Genomic DNA, 25,076 nt, shown 5'->3' on the forward strand with positions numbered 1-25,076 from the left:
AGAGACACTGACTGCTGCAGCGCACTGCCTCTGCGTGTGCAAGGGAAGGACTCGTGTCTCTGATCACCCACGGGTGTAGGAGGAATGCACGAGGCCAGAGGAGATGTGGGAACCTGGCAGAGCTCTGACATTTCTGTGTGTGACTCCAGAACAAGCCCCACCGTCCCAGTGATGTTCATCTCACCTGCCTTGGACAGGATCCTTGCAAGTGCTCTTGTCTGCTACGTCCCCCTTGCCTATGATTCTGGATTGTGCCCTCCCAAGTGCCAGAGCAGGCAGAAACATTCTGGGGTTCTTGGAAAAGGCAGACGTCCATCCACCTTCAAGAAGGGCAGGGATGAGGATTGCTAGAATTAAAGCCGGTCAGCCTACCTCAGTGCCTGGGAAGGGGATGGGGCCCGTGCTCCTGCAGCCATCTCCGGGCACCTGAAGGCGAAGAAAGGCACTGCTGAACCAGAACAGTTCGGGGAAACAAGGACACGGTGTGTGCCTGGCCTTTCACACGGCCTTTGACATCATCTCCCACAGTCTCCTTAGAGCCTACTGACGCTCTCAGGGCTGACAGAGCGGATGGTACAGCGAGGGTGGGAAGCTGGCTGGATGACCAGGTCCAAACATGACCAGTGATACAAAGCTCTCCTAGAAGCCAGTCGTAACCGGAATCCCTCAGTGTTCAGCATTCGGGCCAACACTATTGAAAGTCCTTCCTTTCCCCTGTACAGGGGAGCCCCATGCAGGGAGAGGGCCTGGGTATGGATTGTCATGTGCCTTCTGCCCGAGTACCTGATGGGACAGCAGCAGGCGTGTGGCTTGTTTGTGCCTCTCCAGGAAGCTGAAAGAGCAGGTTCAGAAGATCACGGTGAGGTTACTTCTTTCTGGTCAGGTGAAAGGCCGCAAGAAGGATGATGAGTTAGGCTGGCTGCTTGAAGGGGGCTTTCTGAGGTTTTTAATCTTTCCTTGGAAGCAGGAAAAAACAGGAGAGAGAAAAACTGCTCCAAAGTGCAGCTTGGAAAGTGGAGACTGGACATGAGGAAGAAGAAAACTCCAGAAGAGCTGAGAGAGTTGTCATCAGTGCTGCTGAGCCTAGTTGGAGGCCTGTAACTAGTGGTGTTCCCAGGAGTCAGTACTAGGTCGAATCTTATTCACTTTATTTATCAGCCACTGGATGAAGGGACAGAGTGCACCCTCAGCCAGTTTGGTTATGATACTAAACTGGGAGGAGTGGCTGACATCAGAAGGCTGTGCTACCATTCAGCGAGACACGGACAGGCTGGAGAGGTGGGCGGGGGGGAACATAATGAGGTTGAATAACGGCAAGTGTAGCGTCCTGCACTTGGGGAGGAATAACCCCATATACCTGTACAGGCTGGGGGTCGATCTGCTGGAGAGCAGCTCTGCGGAGCAGGACCTGGGAGCTGTAGTGGACAGCAAGTTAACCATGAGCCAGCCATGTGCCCTTGTGGCCAAAAAGGCCAGTGGTATCCTGGGGTGGGTGAAGAAGAGTGTAGCCAGCAGGTGGAGGGAGGTTGTCCCCCCGCCCCTACTCTGCTCTTGTAAGGCCACATCTGCAGTGCTGTATCCAGGTCTTGGCCAGCTAGTTCGAGAGAGACAGGGAACTACTGGAGAGAGTCCAGTGGAGGGCTACAAAGATGATGAGGGAACTAGAGCATCTCTCTTGTGAGGAAAGGCTGAGAGACCTGGGGCTCTTTAGCCTCGAGAAGACTGAGAGGAGATCTTATCAATGCTTATAAATATCTAAAGGGTGGAAGTTGAGAGGATGTGGCCAGGCTTTTTTTCGTTGTGTTCAGTGGCAGGACAAGGGGCAACAGGCATATACTGGAGCACAGGGAGTTCTGCCTCTACATAAGGAAAAGCTTTCACTGTGAGGGTGACAAAGCACTGGAACAGGCTGCCCAGGGAGGTTGTGCAGTCTCCTTCCCTGGAGATATTCAAAACCCACCCGGACACAGTCCTGTGAGACCTGCTCTAGGTGAACTTGCTTTAGCAGGGGGGTTGGACTAGATGATCTCCAGAGGGCCCTTCCAACCGCCACTATTCTCTGATTCTGTGATTCTGTGAAAGGCTGGCACCCATCCATTGCAGCACTCCAGGCTATGTGACTTGTCCCACCACGCCTTGGCTGTTACTCCATCCATCTCAAAAAGCACAGGCTCTCTCTCAACTTGTCTGCACCCCAGGTTGGGGGCAGTGGTGCACATGTGGGCTGTGGCACCTCTGGTGTGGCTGCAGGCCAAGCCCTGACTTGTCTTTGGGAAACCTGGTGCAGAGGGTCCAAGTCCCCATGTGTGCAAAGGCTTTGCTTCAGAGCACAGACACGGCCGAGTGGGCAGCAGATGGACAAAGAAAGCTGCAACAGGATGCCAAGGGAGGGAGCAAATCCCGCTGTCCCCAGGGACAGAGAGGAAGAGGGCTGGGAAGTGCAGCCCTGGCAAGAAATGGATTTGCTGTCAGTGGGGTCTCTGCTGCCCCTGAGGGCCTTTGTTGGAGGTGAAGGGGATCTGCAGGAAGGAGAAGGTGCTGCTGCCAGGCCCCCTGGGAAAAGTGTTTCTCTGTTCCTCGACTGTATCATCACGGGGGTGAGGAAAGGTTGGTGGAGCTTAAAAAGAGAAGTTTGAGAGTGTGGGGACACGAGTGGAGACCTGGGTGTGATTCGCCGTGTGTTCCTGGACTGCTCTGCATCTCCTGGCTAGAGAAGAGCCAGACCTTGCCACACTGCCAAACAACGTTTTACATTGGATTCTTATACAGTTCAGGCATTAAGGTAAAACATGTCTTGATTAATCACTAATTACACACACCACTGATTATTAATCCTATTAAAACTTCACAAGCAGCTCTATTTCTGCAGTGCCCCCATCCATCAGCATTCCCCTGCTTGCCTATGGATGCAGCGATTCCTGGAGTTGGTCTTCTGATAGTATTTAATTATGATGGCAGATGCTGGGAGGGGTTCAAAGATGCGTTAGAGCGGCTGGGATGCTAGCATTATCTGTGTTCTCCAGGAGTATACTTTATCCTTCATGGACAGCTCTAAGATTCCATGGCAGGGCTGTTCTTCTGGTGCTTATGATGGGCTGGTGTCCTTAATTTGTTTCAGCAAATCATTATACAATGTGAGATACAGATATCTTTATTAAGAAAGGTAATAAAACTTCATAATGTAAAGAGTAATTCATATAACAGTTTAGGAGGGAAATTTTCATAGCCTTGGACAAGGGGATGCCTGTGGGCAGGTGGATTCTTCAGAGGACTCTCTGATGGTCAAGGATCACCTCTTCATGACCCAGAACGGTCCAACCCAACATACAAGAAATCACGCCAAGGTGGGAGGAGGCTGGAGTGGATGAGAAAGGGGCTCCTGTCTTATATGGAGCACGAAGAAGAATCACACAGAAGGTGAAGGTTGGCTGTCTTCCAGCCTCAACACTTCTGTGATTCTGCGCTGGAGAGACATTTGCTTGTGTGTTTGGCAGTGCACGGGGGAACTGAGGGAATGAGGGACTCCTGGGACCAGCTCCTAAACAGACAGAGGGTCTAAGACCAGCAGCTGGAGGGATCCAATGTCCCTTCCAGGATGCATGAATGACGCACCATGGGTCTTCCCTTGATGACAACAGGGAGAGCTCTCAGTGCCCCATGACCACAGAAGGAAGCAGACACAGGTTTGGTGCACTCAGCTGTGGCTTTTTTGTCCCCCTCAGTCATTGACTCAAGGCTGCCAGGCAGGTAACCCCAAACAGGCCTCATCACATCCTGAGCTGAACCTTCGCGTTTCCTTTTCCCTCTTTCCCACTCCCAGGTTCTTCCCTTTCATCATCCTCCTACAGATTCCTCTACAAACAGCCCAGCTCTGCTCTTTCCCCACTGGCCATGGTTTGCTGACTTTGTGCCCTCACACAGTGTTCCTCAGATCATTGCCGTGCTGATTCTGACCTTGCCCAGCACAAACTAGTAGCTCCTGTTCTTGTCTGTAGTGCCCTGCAACTCCTCATGCTGTCACCTTGTGGTGATGGCTCTCCACAACCAGGGTGAGCCGCCTGCACACAAACACTAAGAGCTGACCAAATGGAGCTTCAGCGCAGGCAGACCTTGAGGAACTCTGGGATTCAGCCAACAGGAACCTCTGCAGTTTTACAAGGAGAAGTAGCATCGGGGGGAACAAATAAGCCCATAAGTCAGGGCCAGCTGGGACGTGACTGGCTGAGCAGGAGAATGGCCTGGGCACCACGAGGGACATCGTACAAGCCAGCGGAGAGCACTCACCATGAACAAGGCCAGCTGCACAGGGGGCTGCATGAGGAGGAGCGTGGCCACCCAGACATCTTGAGTTTTCATCCCCCTCCAGTGAGCTCTGTGGTGGTCACACCTGGTCTGGTGTGTCCCTCTGTGGGAATTCCTGCTGTAGACAGGTGGGGAGGAACTGAAGAGTGCCCAGAGGAGGTCTGCACATGCCCTGGACTCTCAGCCCCAAACCCCATCTTTGCAGCCCTCTTCCATCTCCACACATCCCCAGGAACATGCTGTCCCTGCAGAACTGCCCAGCTCTCCCAACAGCTCCATGTTCCCCTCCTAGAGAATGGGGGTATTTAGTGTCACCTGTGGAAAAGCCCTGGGTACATCCCTCAATATACTTATCAACGTACCCGATACCTGAAACCCTCTGGTGATTCTTAAATCCAGCCCTATGTCTCAAATAGGCTACAAAATTGAGCTTTTTACTCTTAAAAACATGGGGAAAGAGGAACTTAAGAGCTGAAGTTCCTCAGGTTTCCTTGGAGAAAGAGCTCAGCCTGAAAGCACTGCAGCAGGGAATCCCATTTCATTTCAGAGCGGCTGTGAAGGAAATTAACTCTGAGCCAGGGTCAAACACGCTTTTATAAGGGCAATAGGCATCCCAAATTTGGTCCATGCCTCAGGTAAGTGATGCAAATAAAAACATTTGTCTACTAACACAAGAACCATGAATGACAACACAGCAATTATAATAATATAAAAGATATTAAGAACAAAATAAAACATCTCCCCAAAAAAGTGAAGAAAAAAATCCAACCTCTAAAAACCATACGACATAAAAAAATGCCAAAGAAGTATGGAATCAGATAATCTGTGAATCATTTGTGCAGAGAGGAAATAACTTTTTCACTATTGAACAATGTGGAAGGAATGAGTTTCTTAACAGCATCCTTGAGCTCCTGGTTCCTCATGCTGTAGATGAGGGGGTTCACTGCTGGAGGCACCACCGAGTACAGAACTGCCAGTAGCAGGTCCAGAGACGGAGAGGAGGTGGAGGGGAGCTTCAGGTAGGCAAACATGGCAGTGCTGACTAACAGGGAGACCACGGCCAGGTGAGGGAGGCAGGTGGAAAAGGCTTTGTGGTGTCCCTGCTCCGAGGGGATCCTCAGCACGGCCCTGAAGATCTGCACGTAGGACACCACAATGAACACAAAACACCCAAAGCCTAAACAGACACTGACCACAAGTAGCCCAGCCTCCCTGAGGTAGGTGTCTGAGCAGGAGAGCTTGAGGATCTGGGGGATTTCACAGAAGAACTGGTCCACAGCATTGCCTTGGCAGAGGGGCAGTGAAAATGTATTGGCCGTGTGCAGCAGAGCATAGGGAAAAGCAGTGCCCCAGGCAGCTGCTGCCATGTGGACACAAGCTCTGCTGCCCAGGAGGGTCCCGTAGTGCAGGGGTTTGCAGATGGCCACGTAACGGTCGTAGGCCATGACGGTGAGAAGACAAAACTCTGCTGTGATCAAGAAGACAAAGAGAAAAACCTGGGCAACACATCCCGAATAAGAGATGGCCCTGGTGTTCCAGAGGGCATTGGCCATGGCTTTGGGGAGAGTGGTGGAGAGGAAGCCCAGGTCAAGCAGTGAGAGGTTGAGGAGGAAGAAGTACATGGGGGTGTGGAGGCAGTGGTCACAGGCTACAGTGGTGATGATGAGTCCGTTGCCCAGGAGGGCAGCCAGGTAGATGCCCAGGAAGAGCCAGAAGTGTAAGAGCTGCAGCTCCCGCCTCTCTGCAAATGCCAGGAGGAGGAACTCTGCGATGAAGCTGCCATTGGACATTATTTCGCTTCAGGAATAAGGGACTGTTGAAAGAGAAGAAGATATTGACAGTTTTGTCTGAGCCTGTTTTATGCCATTTCTCAGAGAAAACACACAAAATTACTTCTTTTTTCAGAGGAACTTCGGTCAGTTCCTTTTTGTAGGTGCAGGATTGACGAGCAGGGGCTCTGCCCATGGGCTCCAGAGAAGTCAGATCTGTGCTATTGCAGTGGTGTCAAACAGCCCCTGCATTCCGTAGGTGTTCCTGGCAGTGGGCGCCTTCAGTCGAGTGACACGCGTTTGCCTGAGTGACTGTGTGACAATTGTCCCTATTTATTACAGTGCGATGGAGTCAGCACCCAGACCTGCTGTGTCTGAGAGGGAAGAGCCCAGGGAGGGACCCAGCCCTTCCAACTCTGCTCTCCTGAACAGCAAAGTCTGGATTGCAATAACTCACGGCCAACACAGAACATTTCTCACCCCCATTTTCCTTCTCCAGGCTCTCTCCAGACATGATAACAGCAGCGTGCCTGTGGGGGAGAATGGGGCTGTCACTGAGTTCCCACCCTCCCCTGCTGAATTGCCCTGAGCACAGGGGAAGTACACTTCAAGCTCTTCACCTCAAGGAGGTTCTCATGTGCCTGAAAGACAGTGACCAGCACCTCCTGTAGGGAGGATCAACTTGTTTCCAAGTCCCACACACTGCATTGCCCACAGCCCCCCAGGATCAGTGACTCAAATGCATCTGAGATGCCTAACACTCCCCCCACAACCCAGACCTTCCAGAAGCAAGAAAAGGAGCAGCAGGAATTGGAGAAAAAACTGCAGAGCAATACCCTGATCCTTCTGCAAATGGGGAACAGGAGAGGAAGACAGCTGGCACTCGGGAAAGCCTTCTCCTTACACAGCACACACAGCACCTCCACTTTGGTGACATCCCAGGCCGGTTGCTCTCAGTCCCTTTTCTCTGCACAAGGAAGAGGTTTATATGTCAGAAGAGATCAATCTTTGCTGGGGATCTGTCCTTCCACTCACAGCTTCTCCCCACAGCTCCATGAGGAGCTCCCAGGGGCAGGATGAGTACTGATGTAGGCTGGTGACAGAGTCCATGCCCAAGGTCACAGAGCCCCATGGTGAAGATACCCTGCTTGGAAGGACAGCTCTGGGCTCCCCCAGGTGCACACCCACCTTCACACCCTCACGCCATCCCCACCAGAAGGCAGCCGTCATGCCCTGTCCCTCTCACATGGCACTAGGGAAGCCCTGCTCTGCAGTCCGGCTTCCTCTTCTGCATCACAGACAGATCCCAGAGGTTGGACACATTCAGGAGATCCTGCAAGGAGCCACCGACACATCACCCTGCACCCAGAGACTTACTGTGTCAGAGGCTGGGAAGAGTTCTCCTCCAGTGAGCTCTCAGCCATCCTCCCCCTCTCCCCTGCCTTCAACCTCTCTCTGCCCCGCTCCTTTCTCCTTGGTGCCCACAGGCAGCCCCCTCAGCCCTGCTGCGCTTGGCAGAGCAGCTGCTGCTGGGCAGAGCTGTCTCCCTGCAGCTCTGCCTGCTTGCTAGGAGCTCTCTCTGTCCCAGGAGCCAGGCCGAGCTCAGCAGCACAGCAACAGCCCAACAACTTTTTAATGATCTCTCTGGTGGTTTTGGTGCCACATCCGTGAAACCCAGGCACTGAGGGGAAGTTCAGGAAACCTCTTGAAGAGTCAAAGTCAGATGCAAACTCCAAAGTTTCTTGGAGCACTCATGGGTTCCACTGAGGGACGTTACTGACAAAGCCTCTCTGGGGGCTGGTTGAAGGAGAAACCTGGATTCAGTGATGACAGGTAGGCAAAGGCAAGGTGAAGGGGCCTCTGATGCTGAGTAAACCTTGGAGTGCTTTGTCCAGCTAAAAGACCAAGCCCTGACTCGCCAGCCCCTGCAAGGCAGACCCTGTCCCTCACCCATTCCTCAGGGTTCTTCCTGGGGAAGCGTGATGTGGGGATGTGCAGTGCCAAGGGCAGGGCCAAGGTCCTCTGCTTCTGGGTTTGTGCTGGGTGGGATGAGGAGGCACTGAGGTGCTAGTGACAGAAGTTGGAGGAGTCTTCTGGTAGGCCTTGGGGGTTGAGACAACAGCCCTAGCCAAGGGCAGAAAGACCTCAGCTCTCTTGGGGGCTTTTTGTCTTGCCAGAGCCCTTGAGTGTCTCCACCACAGGATGTCCTACAGTGTCCCACACCTGTGCTTGCCATTGCACCGTGCAGATCAGACTGTCCCCAGGAGACGCCTGAGCAACGCCTGTGGGACATGTTCTCCCTTCCCAGAGGCTGGAGGTCAGGACCTGTAGCCTTCATGGAACACCCCCAGGTCTCCTCAGCATCAGAGCGAACTTGCCCTTGCCTTTGCCTGCCTGGGATGAAGGGAGCTCCTGGCAAGAGGGCAGTGCTGCCAAGAGCTCTGCAGTGTCCCTCTCCTCGCACAATCACAGAACCAAGGAGGCTGGAAGGCAGCCAGTCCCCACCTTTTCTGGGCTTCCCCTTCATGCTTGGTTTTAGCCAGGAGTCCTTTCTCAGCCATGCTAGCCTCCTGCCACCTTTATGTGACTTCCAGCATGTCAAGGTGGAACATTCTGGGTCATGAAGAGGAGATCCTTGAGCATCAAACAGCTCTCTGCACCCGTCTTCTCTTCAGGGCTGTAGGCCGTGGGTTCTTCTAGGGATGTCCCTCAGCAGACCCTCCAGAAGCCCTGTTCTTTACTTTCTTCCCATTTTCTCAGGATCCTCAACTCTGCCTTCTCACCCCTGACATTGCCGTTCCTAGCCAGCTCTTCCTTGTTTTCTATATGTTGTGGATTAACAACCCCAAGAAATTAGGCACCACCCTGCGGCTTGCTCACATCCCTCATCAACCTCCGTGGGACAGGGGAAGACTAAAGGGTAGTAAAAGCAAGAATACTTGTGGGTTAAGGTGACCATTTGCAGTCAATGGCCTTCTTGTTTCTTCTCCCAACCTCTTGCACCGTCACCCCTTTATTCACTGGCGTGGCACAGTCAGAAGCAGAGCAGGCCTTGAGTCTTTTCAAACACTTTTCAGAAACAGCTTCTACATTCGTGTATTCTCAGCATGGTTTTAGTCACGAAACTGAGACATAGCACCACGGGAGCTTTCATGAAGAGAAGTAAGTCCAGCCCAGCCAGGCCCAGTCCAATCTCCATCCGTTATTCCATCCCATTTCTGTCATAATCAGGTCCCACACTATCCAGAAGACCTTCATATGCAAACACCCCCTTCCAATCGTACTGTTTACAGACAGCTATCACTGCTTTAACTGTGGGCCACCCCTCTCAAATGTCCATGAAATTGTCCGTGAAGTGTTGACTGAGTTCGTCAATAACTTCTTTTCCATTTGGTATGGTGGTTACACAGGACAGGAAAGGTGTGTTGTGTGGAGTTACTGATCACGACAAGTAGCTCAGGTTGGGTGAGGTTACCGGCTGGACGGTCAAGCACAGGGTGATGGTGAACAGAGTTCAATCCAGATGGTGACTGGTCACAAGCAGTGACCCCCAGGGCTCAGTTTTGGGGCTGGTCTTGTTTAACATCTTTATCGACGATCTGGATGAGGGGATTGAGTGCTCCCTCAGTGAGTTTGCTGATGACATTAAATTGGGTGGGAGTGTTGTTCTACTCGAGGGTAGAGAGGCTCCACAGAGGGACCTGGATTGGCTGGATCGATGGGCTGAGGACAATTGCATGAGGTTCAACAAGTCCAACAGCCGAGTCCTGTACTTGGGTCACAAAAACACCACACACTGCTAGAGGCTGGGGATGAGTGGCTGGAAAGCTGCCCGGCAGAAAAGAACCTGGGTGTGCTGCTCGACAGGCGGCTGAACGTGAGCCAGCAGTGTGCCCAGGTGGCCAAGAAGGCCAACAGCATCCTGGCCTGTATCAGCAATGGTGTGGCCAGCAGGAGCAGGGAGGTGATTGTGTTCCTGTACTTGGCACTGGTGAGGCCGCGCCTCAACTTCTGTGTGCAGTTTTGTGCCCCTCACTCCAAGAAAGACACTGAGGTGCTGGAGCGTGTCCAGAAAAGGGCAACAAAGGTGGTGAAGGGTCTGGAGAACAGGTCTTGTGAGGAGCAGCTGAGGGAACTGGGATTGTTTAGTCCGGAGAAGAGGAGGCTGAGGGGAGACCTCATCGCTCTCTACAACTACCTGAGAGGAGGTTGTAGTGAGGTGGGGGTCAGTCTCTTCTCCCAAGTAACAAGTCATAGGACAAGAGGAAATGGCCTCAGGTTGCACCAGGGGAAGATTAGAATGGACATTAGGAAATTTTTCTTTACTGAAAGAGCTCTCAAACACTGGAACAGGCTGCCCAGGGAAGTGGTGGAGTCACCATCCCTGGAGGTTCTCAAAAAACACGATTCCATGATTCTACGATTGTTGCACTTGCCTAGATTTTTGAAACTCGCATTTAGGTGCTACCTGCTGCAGTACTTGCTAAAATATACAACTAAAACATGCTGTTGGTACTAAACTGGGAGGAGTGGCTGACACACCCGAAGGCTGTGCTGATAGTCAGCAAGACCTGGACAGGCTGGAGAGCTGGGCAGGGAGGAACTTCATGAGGTTCAATAATGGCAAGAGTGGGGTCCTGCACATGGGGAGGAATAACCCCCTGCACCAGTAGAGGCTGGGGGTTGACCTTCTGGAGAGCAGCTCTGCAGAGAAGGACCCGGGAACTGTAGTAGACAGCAAGTTCACCATGAGCCAGACGTGCCCTTGTGTTAAAAAAGACCAGTGATATCCTGGGGTGTGTGAAGAAGAGTGCGGCCAGGGCCTCCAGAGGGCTCTTCCAACTCCCACCATTCTGTGATTCTATGACCTTGAGGAGAGGAGCCTGGGCATGATGAGGGATGCCGCATTAGCCAGTGGCATGTGCTGACCAGGAATAAGGCCTGCTGCACACAGGGCTGGATTAGGGGCATCATGGCCAGCCAGACAGGAATTATGATGGCCCTTGTCTGAGCACTGGTGTGGCCACATCTGGACTAGTGTGTCTCCATGTGGGACGCTCTATCTTGGAGGAATGGGCAGGAGCTGGAGAAGCTCTAGATAGGATCTTCCAGGATGGGGTTTGGGGCCTGTGTGGAGGGCTGAGGGATCTGGGCTTCTTTAGGCTGATGAAATGCACACCCAAGGCTCTATAATAACTGCTTGAATGGTGGTTCCAGAGATGATGGAGCTTTTCTGGGAAGTGGGAAGAGAAGGAAAGAAGGAAACCTCCACAAAGTGCCGCTTGGAAGGTTCAGACTGCATGTGAGGAAAAAGAAATCTCCCTCAAAGGGTAGCCTTGTGGTGCAAGAGGTCCCCCAGAGGGTGTCAGGATCTGCCCACGACTTTGTGTTTCAAGGAACAGGCAGTGAGGGTGGAGAGACATCAGTAAAGGTCTAGAAATGCTGAGGGCAGAGCTGTGTGGGAAAGCAAGATGGGTGTGTGCAGCCTGCAAGGGAAGAGGTGCAGGCGTGGCAGAGTGCAGGACAGCCTGCAGCAGAGATGGCCGAGGGCTCTGGCAAGGCTCAAAGGCCCAACAGGAGCAAGGCCTTGGGCCCTTGGCTATGGCAGTGGCCTCTGCCACCAAGGCCTCCCAGGCAGAACTTTCCGTTTCTCCTTCCCCGTTGCTTGGGGAAGCCGGGAGGGCTTGTCCAGTTTCCCTGCCTTTGGCACCGCTCCCCCTCACACCCCACTGCCCCCGGGAAGAGACCTGAGCCCCACACGAGGGGCAGGATCTGCCTGCCCAGGGCCTGAGGGTCAGGGTTTGGACTTTCTGCTGGGTGAAACCAAGCCAGGGTTTTCTCAGCACTCCAGCCCCCTGCACAGGGCCTTTGCCTACCTGCAAGCACAGCCTCCAGTTCTCTGCTCTAAGGAGTCCCTGGGGAGGCTTTGTCAGCAGTGGCCCTCAGTGGGGCCAATCAGTCCTTCAAGGAACTTTGGGGTTTGCTTCTGACTTTAACGACTTAGCAGTTTGTTCAGTTTCCTCTCAGTAGCTGAGATTCCTTTTCTTAAGGCCAAATACCCCATGGGGCTCATTAAAAGACAGAAAGCCCTAAGGAGATATTTGTCTGTCTTTAATTTTTTTCAAGTCTTTAAGATTTTTGTAGCTAATTGGAATCCTTTCAGAACGTACATACAGACGAAAATTGAAAAGTGCACCTAATTAAAATTAATTTTAATGAGTATTTTTATTTAATTTTCAGTTTAGGGAAGAGATGATAGAAGCATTCTGCAATTGACAGTGATGCAGAGTGTCTCCTCAGGAGGTCTGGACAGCTAGGAACAGCAGTCCCTTGAGGTCTGACACTGTACGGACAGCTTTGCTCCTCACCTCCTCTACCTCTCCATTGCTGTCTTTGCCAACGGGGATTTACCTCCTGTCTTGCCTCAGACTTCTCCACTCAAGTTTGCAGAAAAATGTTACATCTCCATTGCACCATCTCCCACCTGCTTTCCTTAGAGAACTGCCTGCACACAGGCACAGAAGGACTTCCCCCATGGGCAAGACAAGGAAAGTAAAGCGTGACCATGTCTCATCAACAATAAAACACACTCCTCAACTGTGTGCTAAGTACAAGGTGTCTCTAATGAGGTCACCTTTCGACAGGGCATAATCCTGTGAGAAATGTCTTAGATCGATACATACACAAAGGTAGGTATAAACCTAATGTAAGAGCTGGTGAGAGAAAACTAGACTACTGAAATCTTTTAGTCCCTGAATCTCAAAGCAGCTGCATAGGTGAGAGGTGTCTGAATGAACAAAGTGTAAAGGAAGGAAAAAAACTGGAGGATGATGGAAAAGGCCTTTGCCTGGGCGGTTGGCATCTGAAAAGATGACTTTAGAAATGGTCGTTTTATCAGGACAGGTGAAAATCCATGAAAAGGCAGAGAAATCAAATACAGCGTGTGACAGGCAGAGTAGTGGTAATGCAGGTACAGAGGAAGATCACCATGGCTTTGGCAAAGACCCAGCTGGCCCCTGGCCTCACACCTCCTCAGCCACCATGGCCATCCCAAGCCCCTGCACAACCCAGCTCCAAGCTCTTGCTCTCCCAACTCCCCAGGCACCTGGGACCTCAGCAGCAGCTGCAAACCCAGGGGCTGCCTCCTGGCCTCCCATTTCCTCATCCCCCTGGACATCACAGGCACCTCCACCTGCCAGGACCTTGCTTCTGCCCTATATCCTGCTCAGGCACAGGGGACATCACCAACACCAGCACAAGCCAACTGCCTGCTCCTGCTGGGACTGACACAAAGCCTCCAGTGACATCCCCAGCAGCGGCACAAGCCTGCTGCACACTCCTGCCCTAGCAGCTCCTGAGCCATCAGGGACAGCAGGAGGAGCTGCACAAGGCAGGGGCTGCTCTTCACCTGTCACCTGTGCAGCCACCTATGATGTCACCCAGCACGACCCATTTAGCTTAGTGTCCTGTTTTAATGTGAAGCAAGAACAGCAGGGGTAGCACTGACCCAAATATTCTTCATTTTCCTACCACAAAGGAACCTCAGAGCACTCCAGAGAGTCTGGCGGCTTTCAGCGACCCATGCAGTACTTTAGCCCTCCGGCAGCCTGTTCCAGGCAATAAAAGCCTTCATGTCTGAGCTGCGAGTGTAGTTTACTCACACGCACCTCACTCAAAAAACCAGAGGTGGGGAATGCTCCACTTGCACTTTTGACACTGACACTTCCTTACGGAGCCCGTTACCACGTCTGCCCCAGCCAACCGCAGCTTCTTCAGAGCAGTCATGGGGGTGAGTTTTCCCCCAGAGAAGTTCTTCAGGCAGCTCAAGGGATGTTTTACTTCATTGCTGTGTGTCACATGTCAGTGATTCACTCCAAAGGTTACGAGCTGACCACTGTTACACGCCCCACAAACGCAGACACTCCACAAGAAGCGGACAGCTGACTAGGATGAAAGATTCCACAGTGAGGAATGATTAAGGCCCTGCCTGTAACCTCCTCTATTACTCCTGAATTTGACACCTTCTGGATGCAAGAACTAAGGCTAAAAACGCGCTCTACTACCAGTCGGAACACGCACAGAGTTTCAATATTATAAAAAGCATTACAAAAGAAAGCTGACAAATCCTTCATGCAATTGGGATATGAGAAGCAAGCTGACACTGAACAAGGCAGAGCTTTCCTTCACGTTTTCTGATTCATGAGATCCATTTCTTCCCAACAAATGCGTGAAGAAAGTGTAAAAAAGTAGCCATCTCACTTTAATTGAAATACTAAATTAGCCTTAAAAAATCATAACCAAAAAAACCTGACACTCAAGGATTTCAGGAAAGACATACTGTCAGCAACAGCTCCAGTCCCTACAAAGAGGAATGCAGATACAGAAATCCACACTCTGGTTACACAGAAAATGACATGACATTTTCTCAAGAAGAAACTTAAACATATTATACATCAGTCTCTAAGATCAGCTGCTTCAAGTCGGGAGCAGCCAGCAGCAGATCTCAGTGTTCAGGAGCTTTCCTGAGGTTTTCCCGCTATAAGGAAAGAGAGGTCAACAAGGCTTGGTGGGGGAGAGCAACTAGAATGTATGGGGTTCTGGCCAGGAGTGGATGAGGAGATAGCTGAGTTTTTGGGTGAGACTCAAGGGGCAGGCTAGCATGGGAGATACTGTTGTGGGTGTCTGTTACAGGCCACCTGACCAGGATGAGGAAGTTGGTGAGGCCTTGTACAGGCAGCTGACAGCAGCCTCACAATCACAGGACCTGTTGCTCATGGGGGGATTTTAACTCCCCAGATACTTGCTGGAAGGCCTACACAGCCAGTCATTCACAGTCCAGGAGGTTCCTCCAGTGCATCGATGAGAACTTCTTGATGCAATTGGTGGATGAGCCAACAAGGAGGGGAGCACTGCTGGATCTCCTCCTCACTAACAAGCAGGGTCTGGTTGAAGCAGTAAAGGTTGAGGGCAGCCTTGGCTGCAGCGACCATGAGATGGTGGGGTTCAGGATCTGGTGTGGTAGGACCAGAATACCAAGCAAGATCACAACCCTGGACTTCAGCAGGGCCAACTTTGGCCTTTGCAAGCAATTGCTAGGGGAAATCCCATGGGACATGGTACTAGAAGGTAAAGGGGCCCAAAATAGTTGGTTTATGCTCAAGGACCAATTCTTCTAAGCTCAAGATCTGAGCATCCCAGTGGGTAATAAATCAAGAAAAGAAGCAGGAGACCCTCACAGTATAAAGAGGGAAGGAAAGGGCAAACTCAAGTGGAAGAAGAGAGTCTATAAATCTTGGAAGGAGGGAATGGCCACTTGGGAGGACTGTAAGAGTGTTGTCAGAAGATGCAGGGAGGCAACTTGGAAAGCTAAGGCCTCCTTGGAGTTAAGCCTTGCAAGGGAGGTCAAGGACAACAGAAAGGGCTTCTTCAAATACCTTGCAGACAAAACTAACACCAGAGGCAATGTAGGCCCACTGTTGAATGAGGCACGTGCCCCGGTGACAGAGGATACAAAGAAGGCAGAGCTACTGAATGCCTTCTTTGTCTCTGTCTGTACTGCTGGAGACTGTCCTCAGGAGCCCCAGACCCCTGAGGCTCCAGAGGAAGTCAGTAGAAAGGAGGAGTTTGCCTTGGCTGATGAGGAGTGGGTCAGGGAGCAGTTAAGCAACCTGGACATACACAAATCCGTGGGCCCTGATGAGACGCACCCACGGGTGCTGAGGGAGCTGGCAGAAGTCATTGCTAGATCAGTCTCCATCATCTTTCGTAAGTCTGTGGAACAGATGAGGTACCTGAGGAAAAGAAATGTCACTCCAGTCTTCAAAAGGGCAAGAAGGAGGACTCGAGTAATTACAGACCTGTTAGCCTCACCTCCAACCTTGGAAGTGTTCAAGACCACATTGGATATAGCCTTGAGCAACCTGGTCTAGTGGGAGGTGTCTCTGCCATGGCAGGAGGGTTTGAACTAGGTGATATTTGAGGTCCCTCTGAACCCAAGCCATTACATAATTCTATGATTCTCTGTTTCCATCACTGACTTCTGCAAAGTCATTTGGCATCAGCAACTCGTGTTACTCTTCAACGTGGATCCATCTGTTACTTTTGGGAGAACAGAGGTGTCCTTATCTTGATTGAACACTTGTTCTTCTCAGGAAGGGGAGGGGATAAGTCTTGGGTCTCAAGATAATCATGCAGCAATTATATGCTAAGAGTGTTCCTCTCTTCTAACGTGTGTGCAATCTGGTGTGGAATTGTGACATCAGGCGAGACAAGTCGTTGGTGAGGAGATCCTGAGACATGCCCTGAGGCAGCCAGTCCCTGGGTGTCCGGGTGTGTGGGCAGGTGCCTAGGGTGGTTATCACCTCCCAATGCCTGTTCTTTGAAGCCTGAGAGGGCAGGTAATCCCGCTCCATGGACACACTACCTAACAGAAGGGTGCCTTGCCTACCCCAGTGAAACCCAGCAGCTCCTGTGGCTGTACTGGGGCTTGGTCCGTGTCTATCTCTTCAGTGCTGTCAGAAAATTATGGCTGAGATACAGACCCAAGTCATCTCTGAGCATGCCATGATTGTGACATGGACAAAATATTGGAGAACACCATGGTTGGGAAGGGAACTCAAACTAAACCTGAGGCCACCAGGGATGAGATAGGAACCCAAGCCTCAAGTCACTAGAGGAATCACCCCAGCAGTAAAAAAACAGCCACACAAATGTGGATGGGTCTGTACCACCTATTAGTAGGGCAGGAGAACGAATTGAAGTATGAAGCTGTTCTTTTTCATGGAAATAGAAGAAAGAATTGAGAAAAATCAGCAAAATCAGACCAAAACTACCAGGTCACTGAACTTGAGAGACCATGGAAAAAAACAGAAATATAACAGGTGCCAGAGAGGGAAGGAGAGAGGTGCCTGGCTGCTCCACTGCTGGAACATTCGGGCACCAGTCAGGAGTTGGAGGATGAGGAAGCTCAACAGCTGGAGTCACTCACCAGGGACAAGGGAAGTGACAGAGAAATCCCTGAGGAACATCAGCACAACAAGAATATAGACCGTGTGCAACAATGGAAGTGGCTGAGGTGGACCAACACTGGGAACACAGGAGTTAACTAATCATAAGTTAGTGGAATCCTGTAGGGTCAGGACATCTAGGGAGAGCTTCAATGTCCAGATGGGCTTGAGATGGAGAGGTGGACTTGACCACTGAAGCCATTGCAGGTGTTATTCAGGAGTGTGACACACGCACCGGAGTCAAGTGAGCCAAGCGAGCAAAGCCTCTGTGGTGTGAAGGATGGTGGCTGCGATATCAATCCAGAGAGGCCTCACAGATGGGTTATATCACACTGTCATGAACCTGCCAAGGCAAGTGACGTGTCCTTACTGTGGTGGAAGTGACAACCAGATGGATGGCAACATGCCCCATGACCCAAACCACCCCCCAAAACACCATCCTGGGCCTTGAACAGCAAGTGCTGTGGCACCCCAGAAAGACCTGAGGCAGACAGCAGGATTCCTTTCTGAAACACCCTCAGAAGCCCCTGGGCCAGGGAACGTGGCAATGATTGGGTGTGCCACATCCCCTGTCACACACCAGCCTCTGGAATGATTGACTGAGAGAAGGGACTGTTAAGGACAATAGTGAGAGCAAAGGGGGCTGGGAAATACAAGCAGTGGGATGCAGCCTGGGCAGAAGACACCTGCCTGGTTAATACCAGAGGATGGACTGATCAACCTGGCCCTGCCCAAACAAAAACCTGCCTGTTGTAGAAGGAGATAATGTCCCTATAGTGCACGTAGGGAACTGTCCAGGAAAGACAGCACAGGTTGCTCCTTCCTTAGGAAAAGGCCAACCTGATTGTGGGATTTCTTTTCTCAAAGATGTGGATGCACTGGGTTTATTTCTGGAAAATCTGATGTGTACCTGCAGTAGATTTAACCTGGGTAGAAAAAAACTCACAATTTGAGTTGTACATTTTAGAAAGTTCTACAGCACATATCACCTAAATGAGCATTCTAAAAGCCTGAGCAAGTGAAGCAATGATCCAACCTGAGCTGGTTTCATGACCAGTAACTCCACACATCACACCTCTCTTGTCCTCAGTAACCGCCATCCCAAATGGAACCCAAGTCATGGACAACATTAAATCAGTGGACACTTTATGGATCGTTTCATGGACATGTGAGAGGGATGACCCATAGATAAGGCAATAATAGCTGTCAGTCACGTGATGGGAAGGGGTGGTGGCAGATGAGGTGCTTTTGCACAGTGTGGAGCTGAGTATGAGAGTAAGGGGATGGAGAAGGGGTGGAGATTGGACTGGGTCTGGCTGGGCTGGAGATACATTTGTTCATGGAGGCTCCCATGGTCTTGTGTTTGATTTGTGACCAAAACTATGCTGAGAACACACTAATGTTGTGGCTGTTGCTGAAGAGTGTTTGCACAGCGTCAAGGCCTGCTCTGTTTCTGACTGTGCTCCAGCAGTGAATAGACTGGGGGGGTGAGAGTACAAGAGGTTTGGAGGGGACACAATCAGGGCAATGACCCCAAGTGACCATCTTTACCCACAAGTTTTCTTGCTTTTACTCTTCTTTCCTTTTCCGCTGTTCCACAGAGGTTGGAGGAGGGAGGTGTGCAAGCTGCAGGGTTGTGCCTAAATTCTTCCTGGGTTTAACACACAACATTTACAAACAAGGAAGAGCTGGCTAGGAATGGAAAAGTCCAGGGGGAGAAGGTAGAGTTGAGGATACTGAGAAAGAGGGAAGAAAAGAAAGAACAGGGCTACTATAGGGCAGACTTCGGCTTGCTGATGGACCTTCTTAGAAGAACTGATGGGCTACAGCCAAGCAGAGAGGACAGGTCCAGAGAGCTGTTTGATACTCAAGGATCTCCTCTTCATGATCCAGAATAGTCCACCTTGACATGCCTGAGGTCACATCAAGGTGGCAGGAGGCTGGCTTGGCTGAGAAAGGAGCTGCTGGCTAAAACCATACATGAAGGGGAAGCCTAGAAAAGGTGGCGGCTGGCTGCCTTCCAGCCTCCTTGGTTCTGTGATTCTGGGAGGAGAGGGACACTCCAGAGCTCTTGGCAGCACTGTCGTCTTGCCAAATGTCCCGCATACGTTGCGGAGGCCTCTCCTGGGGACAGTCTGATCTGCACGGTGCAATGGCAAGCGCAGGTGTGGGACACTGTAGGACATCCTGTGGTGGAGACGCTCAAGGGCTCTGGCAAGACAAAAAGCCCCCAAGAGAGCCGAGGGCTTTCTCCCCTTGGCTGTGGCTGTTGTCTCAACCCGCAAGGCCTACCAGAAGACCCTTTATACCTTATGGCACCAGCACCTCAGTGCCTCCTCAGCCCACCCAGGACAAACTCAGAAGCGGAGCACCTTGGCCCTGCCCTTGGCACTGCACATCCCCACATCACCCTGCCCCAGGAAGAACCCTGAGGAATGGCTGAGGGACAGGGTCTGCCTTGCAGGGGCTGGGGCTCAGGGCCTGGTCTTTTGTCTTGATAAAGCACAGCAAGGTTTACTCAGCATCAGAGCCACCTTCACCTTGCCTTTGCCTACCTGTCCTCACTGCCTCCAGTTTTCTCCTTTAACAAGCCCCGAGGGAGGCGTTGTCAGTAACATCTCTCAGTGGAACCCATTATCACTCCAAGACATTTTGGAGTTTGCTTCTGACTTTGACTCCTCGAGAAGTTTCCTCAGCTTCACCTCAGTCTCTGAGTTTCATGAACTTCATATAAACCACCAGAGAGATCATCAAAAGTTCTTGGGCTGCTGCTCTGCTGCTGAGCTGATCTGGGCTGGTCTCCTGGGACAGAGAGAGCTCCTAGCAAGCAGGCAGAGCTGCAGGGAGACAGCTCTGCCCAGCAGCAGCTGCTCTGCCAAGCGCAGCAGGGCTGAGGGGGCTGCCTGTGGGCACCAAGGAGAAAGGAGCGGGGCAGAGAGAGGTTGAAGGCAGGGGAGAGGGGGAGGATGGCTGAGAGCTCACTGGAGGAGAACTCTTCCCAGCCTCTGACACAGTAAGTCTCTGGGTGCAGGGTGATGTGTCGGTGGTTCCTTGCAGGATCTCCTGAATGTGTCTAACCTCTGGGATCTGTCTGTGACGGAGAAGAGGAAGCCGGGCTGCAGAGCAGGGCTTCCCTCCTGCAGTGTGAGAGGGACAGGGCATGACGGCTGCCTTCTGGTGGGGATGGCTGTGGGGTGTGAAGGTGGGTGTGCAGCCAGGGGTGCCTAGGACTGTCCTTCCAAGCTGTGTCTCTTCACCTCAGGTGGCTGTTACCTGGGGCATGGACTCTGTCACCAGCTGGCATCAGCACTCATCCTGCCAGGGAGTGCCTCACGGATCTGTGGGGGAAGCTGTGGGTGGAAGGAGAAATCCCCAGCAAAGTTGCATCTCTCCTGACACATAAACCTCTTCCTTCTGCAGATAAAAGGGACTGAGAGCAACATGCCTGGGATGTCACCAACATGGAGGTGCTGTGCTCTGCTGTGTAAGGAGAAGGCTTTCCCGAGTGCCAGCTGCCTTCCTCTCCTGTTCCCCATTTGCAGAAGGATCAGGGTATTGCTTTGTGGTTTTTTCTCCAATTCCTGCTGCTCCTGTTCTTGCTTTTGAAAGCTCTGGGTTGTGGGCATTGGACGTCAGGGGATTGTCTCAGATGCGTTCTGAGACACTCAACGTTGGGGGCTTTGGATAATGTAGAGTGCAGTAACCTGAAACAAGGTGAGTCTCTCTTCAGGAGATGCTGGGCATTGTCTTTTGGGCACCTGAGCATCTCCCTGGGCTGAAGAGCTTGAAGTGCCCTTCCCCCATGCTGGGAGCACTTCAGCAGCAGGGATGGGAACCCAGTGACAGGCCCATTCTCCCCCACAGGCACGCTGCTGTTATCATGTCAGGAGAGAGCCTGAAGATGGAAAATGATGGTGAGAAATATTCTCTCTCAGCCTACAGTGATTCCTTCCTAGACTTTGCTGTTCAGGAGAGCAGATTTGGAAGGGCTGGGTCCCTCCCTGGGCTCTTCCCTCTCAGACACAGCAGGTCTGGGTGCTGACTCCATCACACTGCAATAAATAGGGACAATTGTCACACGGTCACCGAGGCAAATACCTCTCACTCAAGTGAAGCACCCACTGCCAGGAACAGCTATTGAATGCAGGGGCTGTTTGACACCACTGCAATAGCACAGGTCTGACTTGTCTGGAGCCCATGGGTAGAGTCCCTGCTCGTCAATCCTGACCTCACAAAAAGGGACTGTCTGAAGTTCCCTAAAAATGAAGCCATTGTGGGAGATATCTATGGGAAAACGATAAGACTGGTTCAGCGAAATCTGCCTTCACTTATCAATGACTTTTCCTCTTTCAGCAGTCCCTCATTCCTGCAATTAAATAATGTCCAATGCCAGCTCCATCAACCAATTCCTCCTGGTGGCATTTGCAGACAGACGGGAGTTGCAGCTCTTGACCTTCGGGCTCTTCCTGGCTATGTATCTGGCTGCCCTCCTGGGCAATGGCCTCATCATCACCGCTGTAGCCTGCGACCCCCACCTCCAAACCCCAATGTACTTCTTCCTCCTCAACCTCTCCCTCATCGACCTGGGCTGCCTCTCCACCACTCTCCCCAAAGCCATGGCCAATTCCCTCCGGAACACCAGGGCCATCTCCTACGCAGGATGTGCTGCCCAGGTATTTCTGTTTGCCTTCTTGCTCACAGCAGAGTATTATCTCCTCACTGTCATGGCCTATGACCGCTACGTTGCCATCTGCAAATCCCTGCACTACGGGACCCTCCTGGGCAGCAGAGCTTGTGTCCACATGGCAGCAGCTGCCTGGGGCACTGCTTTTCCCTCTGCTGTGCTGCTGAGCTCCTTCACATGGACTGCTGTGGTTTATGCCTCCATGATAGGCACCATCCTGAGGATAACCTCTGTGCAAAGCCACAATAAGGCCTTCTTCACCTGGATATCCTTCACCTGCACATCCTCTCTTTCTTCACTCTGTGTCTCTCACGCTGGCTGCGTGTTTGGCAATGCAGGGCCTGAACAGAGTCTGTGTGCAAATCTGTAGGTTCCCCTAAGGAGGTGCCTTCAGGAGAAGAATACTTTTAGATAATTTAGGTGTCACCCAACAGAGTAAGAAGACACCAGCCTTTGAGTGTGTGAACTGACCTAGAAAATGGAAACCGGGATGACAACCTCTGATTCACCGATTCACCACGCTCAAACTGCTGGGGGTCACTGAGCTTGAGATTTTGCTCAAATGCAGCCAGTGGTTTAACCTCAGAACCCAGTGCAGAGCTTCCCCTGTGCCAGACTAGAGGCAAGAACAATCCGGGCATTTGGGATGTAAGACTAGCCTGAGCCCCAAGCTGAAATGTCGTGCCAACGTGGAGCACCACCCTACAATGAACTTCCCATTTTGCTCCTTGTGTAATGCTACCCATTCTGCCCTGGGACAGAGCCTGAGGGGACAACACAGCCTGTGGAGAACTTCTGTTTCACTGCTTCAAACCCACCAGCTCCTCCCCTCGCTCTCCTCCCCTTGCGTTGTGAATCATCCTGTGTCTGGTCTCATCTGCTCTGCTCCTATCTATGTCTAAAAACAACGGTATAGATGAAGGGAAAAACATTGGTCGTTATTATGTATACTTTTCTTGTGCTTCCTTCTGTTAGATTCGTATTTTGATTTTAAAAAATAATAACTGGGTATATCCGAGACTTGAGACTTGGACAGTTAGTGTCACCGACTGTGCTGCAGGTGCCTGTGAGAACTTGTTTCCCAGAGGCTCCCTCTATACTCAATGGAGACAAGAGAAAACACTAGAGGCTGGGTCCTCCCAGCCTATAACTGGCACGCAAAAGAAAGCTTACAAATCTCTTCCAGACACCCTTGCTCTGCGTTTAGGTCAGGACATTTGAGGGTAATAGCAATGAGCAGCTGTTTGGAAACAACTGCATTTGAGTGCAGGCGGATATCAGATGAGACTGTGTGGAACCACAGAAAATTTCAGTCACTATTTAGAGTACTAAGGAAGACAAGTCAGACTTGGTCCTTGTTCCCCCTTCCCATCCCTGTCCTCTCCTGAAGAAGCAGAGAACAAGAAGCCATGGAAGAAAGTGGGGGATTACAGAAGAGATACTTGATATTACTTATTTTAAAATCAACAGATTCTCGGGGATTCCTAGCCCAAAAAGGCAAGTATGGAAAATTAGAAAGAACAGCTTTCAACATACAGATTTGGTTTGATTTCATTTGTTTTGATTGTTTAGTATTTGTGCAATAGGAGAGGAGAGTTTGGCACATAGGTGTGACAGAGGTTTGGTGGATTTGGGATTACCCAGGAATGGAGTGAAATAGCTAACGGCCTCTTTAAAATGTGTTCTGGAGAAAGAAATCCTTTGTGAGTGTTTGGAAAGGGCAGAAAAGAGACAACAAATTCTATGAGGACTCCCACTGAAATGCGAAACAGAAAAATTCAGGTGGGAGAAATGCTTGAAGGACTGTCTCTGTCTGTGTCATATAGCAAGACTGCAAGAAAGGAAAGCAGCAGAGAAGGAAGGGCAGAACCTTTCACTCACAGGGTGAAATTATCACAGTTGGTTTTTGCCAGGTTCCTGTCTCCTCAGGATGAACTGAAATTGAGCATGGGACCAGAAAATGAAAGTGCAGTTACTGAGTTCGTCCTAGAGGGTTTCTCAGGGCTTGATCAAAGACTACAGCTATTTCTCTCTCTGGTCCTTCTGCTCGTCTACCTGACAACAGTGGTGGCGAACATGACCATAATTTTCCTGGTGTGTATGGATCACCGCCTGCAAACCCCCATGTACTCTTTCATCAGCAACCTGTCCTTCCTGGAGATCTGGTTTACATCCTCCACAAGCGTCAAACTCGTTGTGATCCTGGCTTCTGGGAGGAGAAGAATCTCCCTAAGCAGCTGCTTTGCCCAATCCTATTTCTATTTTGTCCTGGGCTGCACAGAGTTGGCTCTTCTGGTTGTCATGTCCTTTGACCGCTATGTTGCCATCTGCCAGCCTTTGTGTTACGCTGCCATCATGAAGCCTCAGCTCTGCATCCGCCTGGTTGTTGCTGCTTGGGTCACAGGCATCACACTCATGAGTTACCGTCTGGTCCTCCTCTACGCGCTGACTTTCTGTGGCTCCAACAAGATCCACCATTTTTTTTGTGACAACTCCCCCTTGTTCAAATTGTCCTGCTCTGACACCAGCCTGCTTTGGAAACTAGACTCTTTTTTATTGCCATTTGTCGTACTGGGTTCCTTATGTTTAACTCTGGCATTTTACATGGGCATCCTTCTCTGTATTCTACACCTTCCAGCAGCCTCTGGGAGGAAAAAAGCTTTTACTACATGTTCTTCCCATCTCACCACCTTGGCCATTGCATATGGGAGCTGCATTGCTCTCTACGTGTGTCCTTCAGAAGATGTTTCCTTGGAGACAAACAGAATCGTAGCTTTGCTGAACACTGTCCTGTACCCATTCTTGAATCCATTCGTCTACAGTCTTAGAAACAAGGCTGTGATGCTGGCTCTGAACAAAGCCATTGCCCGTGGAACAGTACAGCTTTTCCCCTCATCATGATGCCTTTCTGGACAGTGATTCCAATGACCTGCTGTCACCTCTTAAATGATACCAGTGCATATGTATGTGACCTCCAAACACAGATGCCTCAGGAGGCTGATGTTCTTGTGGGATTGTGTCAGGCTAAGTGATACAAAGCTCATCTGTACAGTCGAAGAAAGCACTACCAATGGCAGAAGGAGTAGCTCAGCTAATACCCTGCCTCAGCTCTCCCATACCCACCCCAGGAGAGCCACCAGCTCATCAAAAGCCCTTCTCTGCAAACTAAGAAGAGTACAGAGGCACAGTGGCAGGTGGGAACCCAGATTAAAGGCTCCTGAGGCATGAACAAGTTGTCCCAGCTCCTTCCAGGGCTGCCCTGGGAAAGCCATCAGCCCCATTTCCAGGTGTGATACCCATCAAGAGAAGTCACTG

General features: G+C 51.2%; 1 protein-coding gene across 1 annotated transcript; it reads left to right on the plus strand.

Annotated features, from left to right (window-relative positions):
• The first annotated feature begins 762 nt into the window (after window positions 1-762).
• LOC147413043 (olfactory receptor 6E1-like) lies at window positions 763-24,662 on the plus strand. The gene is made up of 5 exons (XM_086480914.1): window positions 763-859; window positions 15,672-15,858; window positions 20,942-20,991; window positions 21,506-21,626; window positions 23,675-24,662. The coding sequence occupies exons 1-5, from the start codon at window positions 763-765 to the stop codon at window positions 24,660-24,662; spliced, it is 1,443 nt and encodes a 480-aa protein (XP_086337040.1).
• Window positions 24,663-25,076: the final 414 nt, after the last annotated feature.

The sequence above is a fragment of the Leptosomus discolor genome, unplaced genomic scaffold, assembly GCF_034619465.1.
Source record: "Leptosomus discolor isolate bLepDis1 unplaced genomic scaffold, bLepDis1.hap2 HAP2_SCAFFOLD_35, whole genome shotgun sequence".
NCBI classification, from domain to species: domain Eukaryota; kingdom Metazoa; phylum Chordata; class Aves; order Leptosomiformes; family Leptosomidae; genus Leptosomus; species Leptosomus discolor.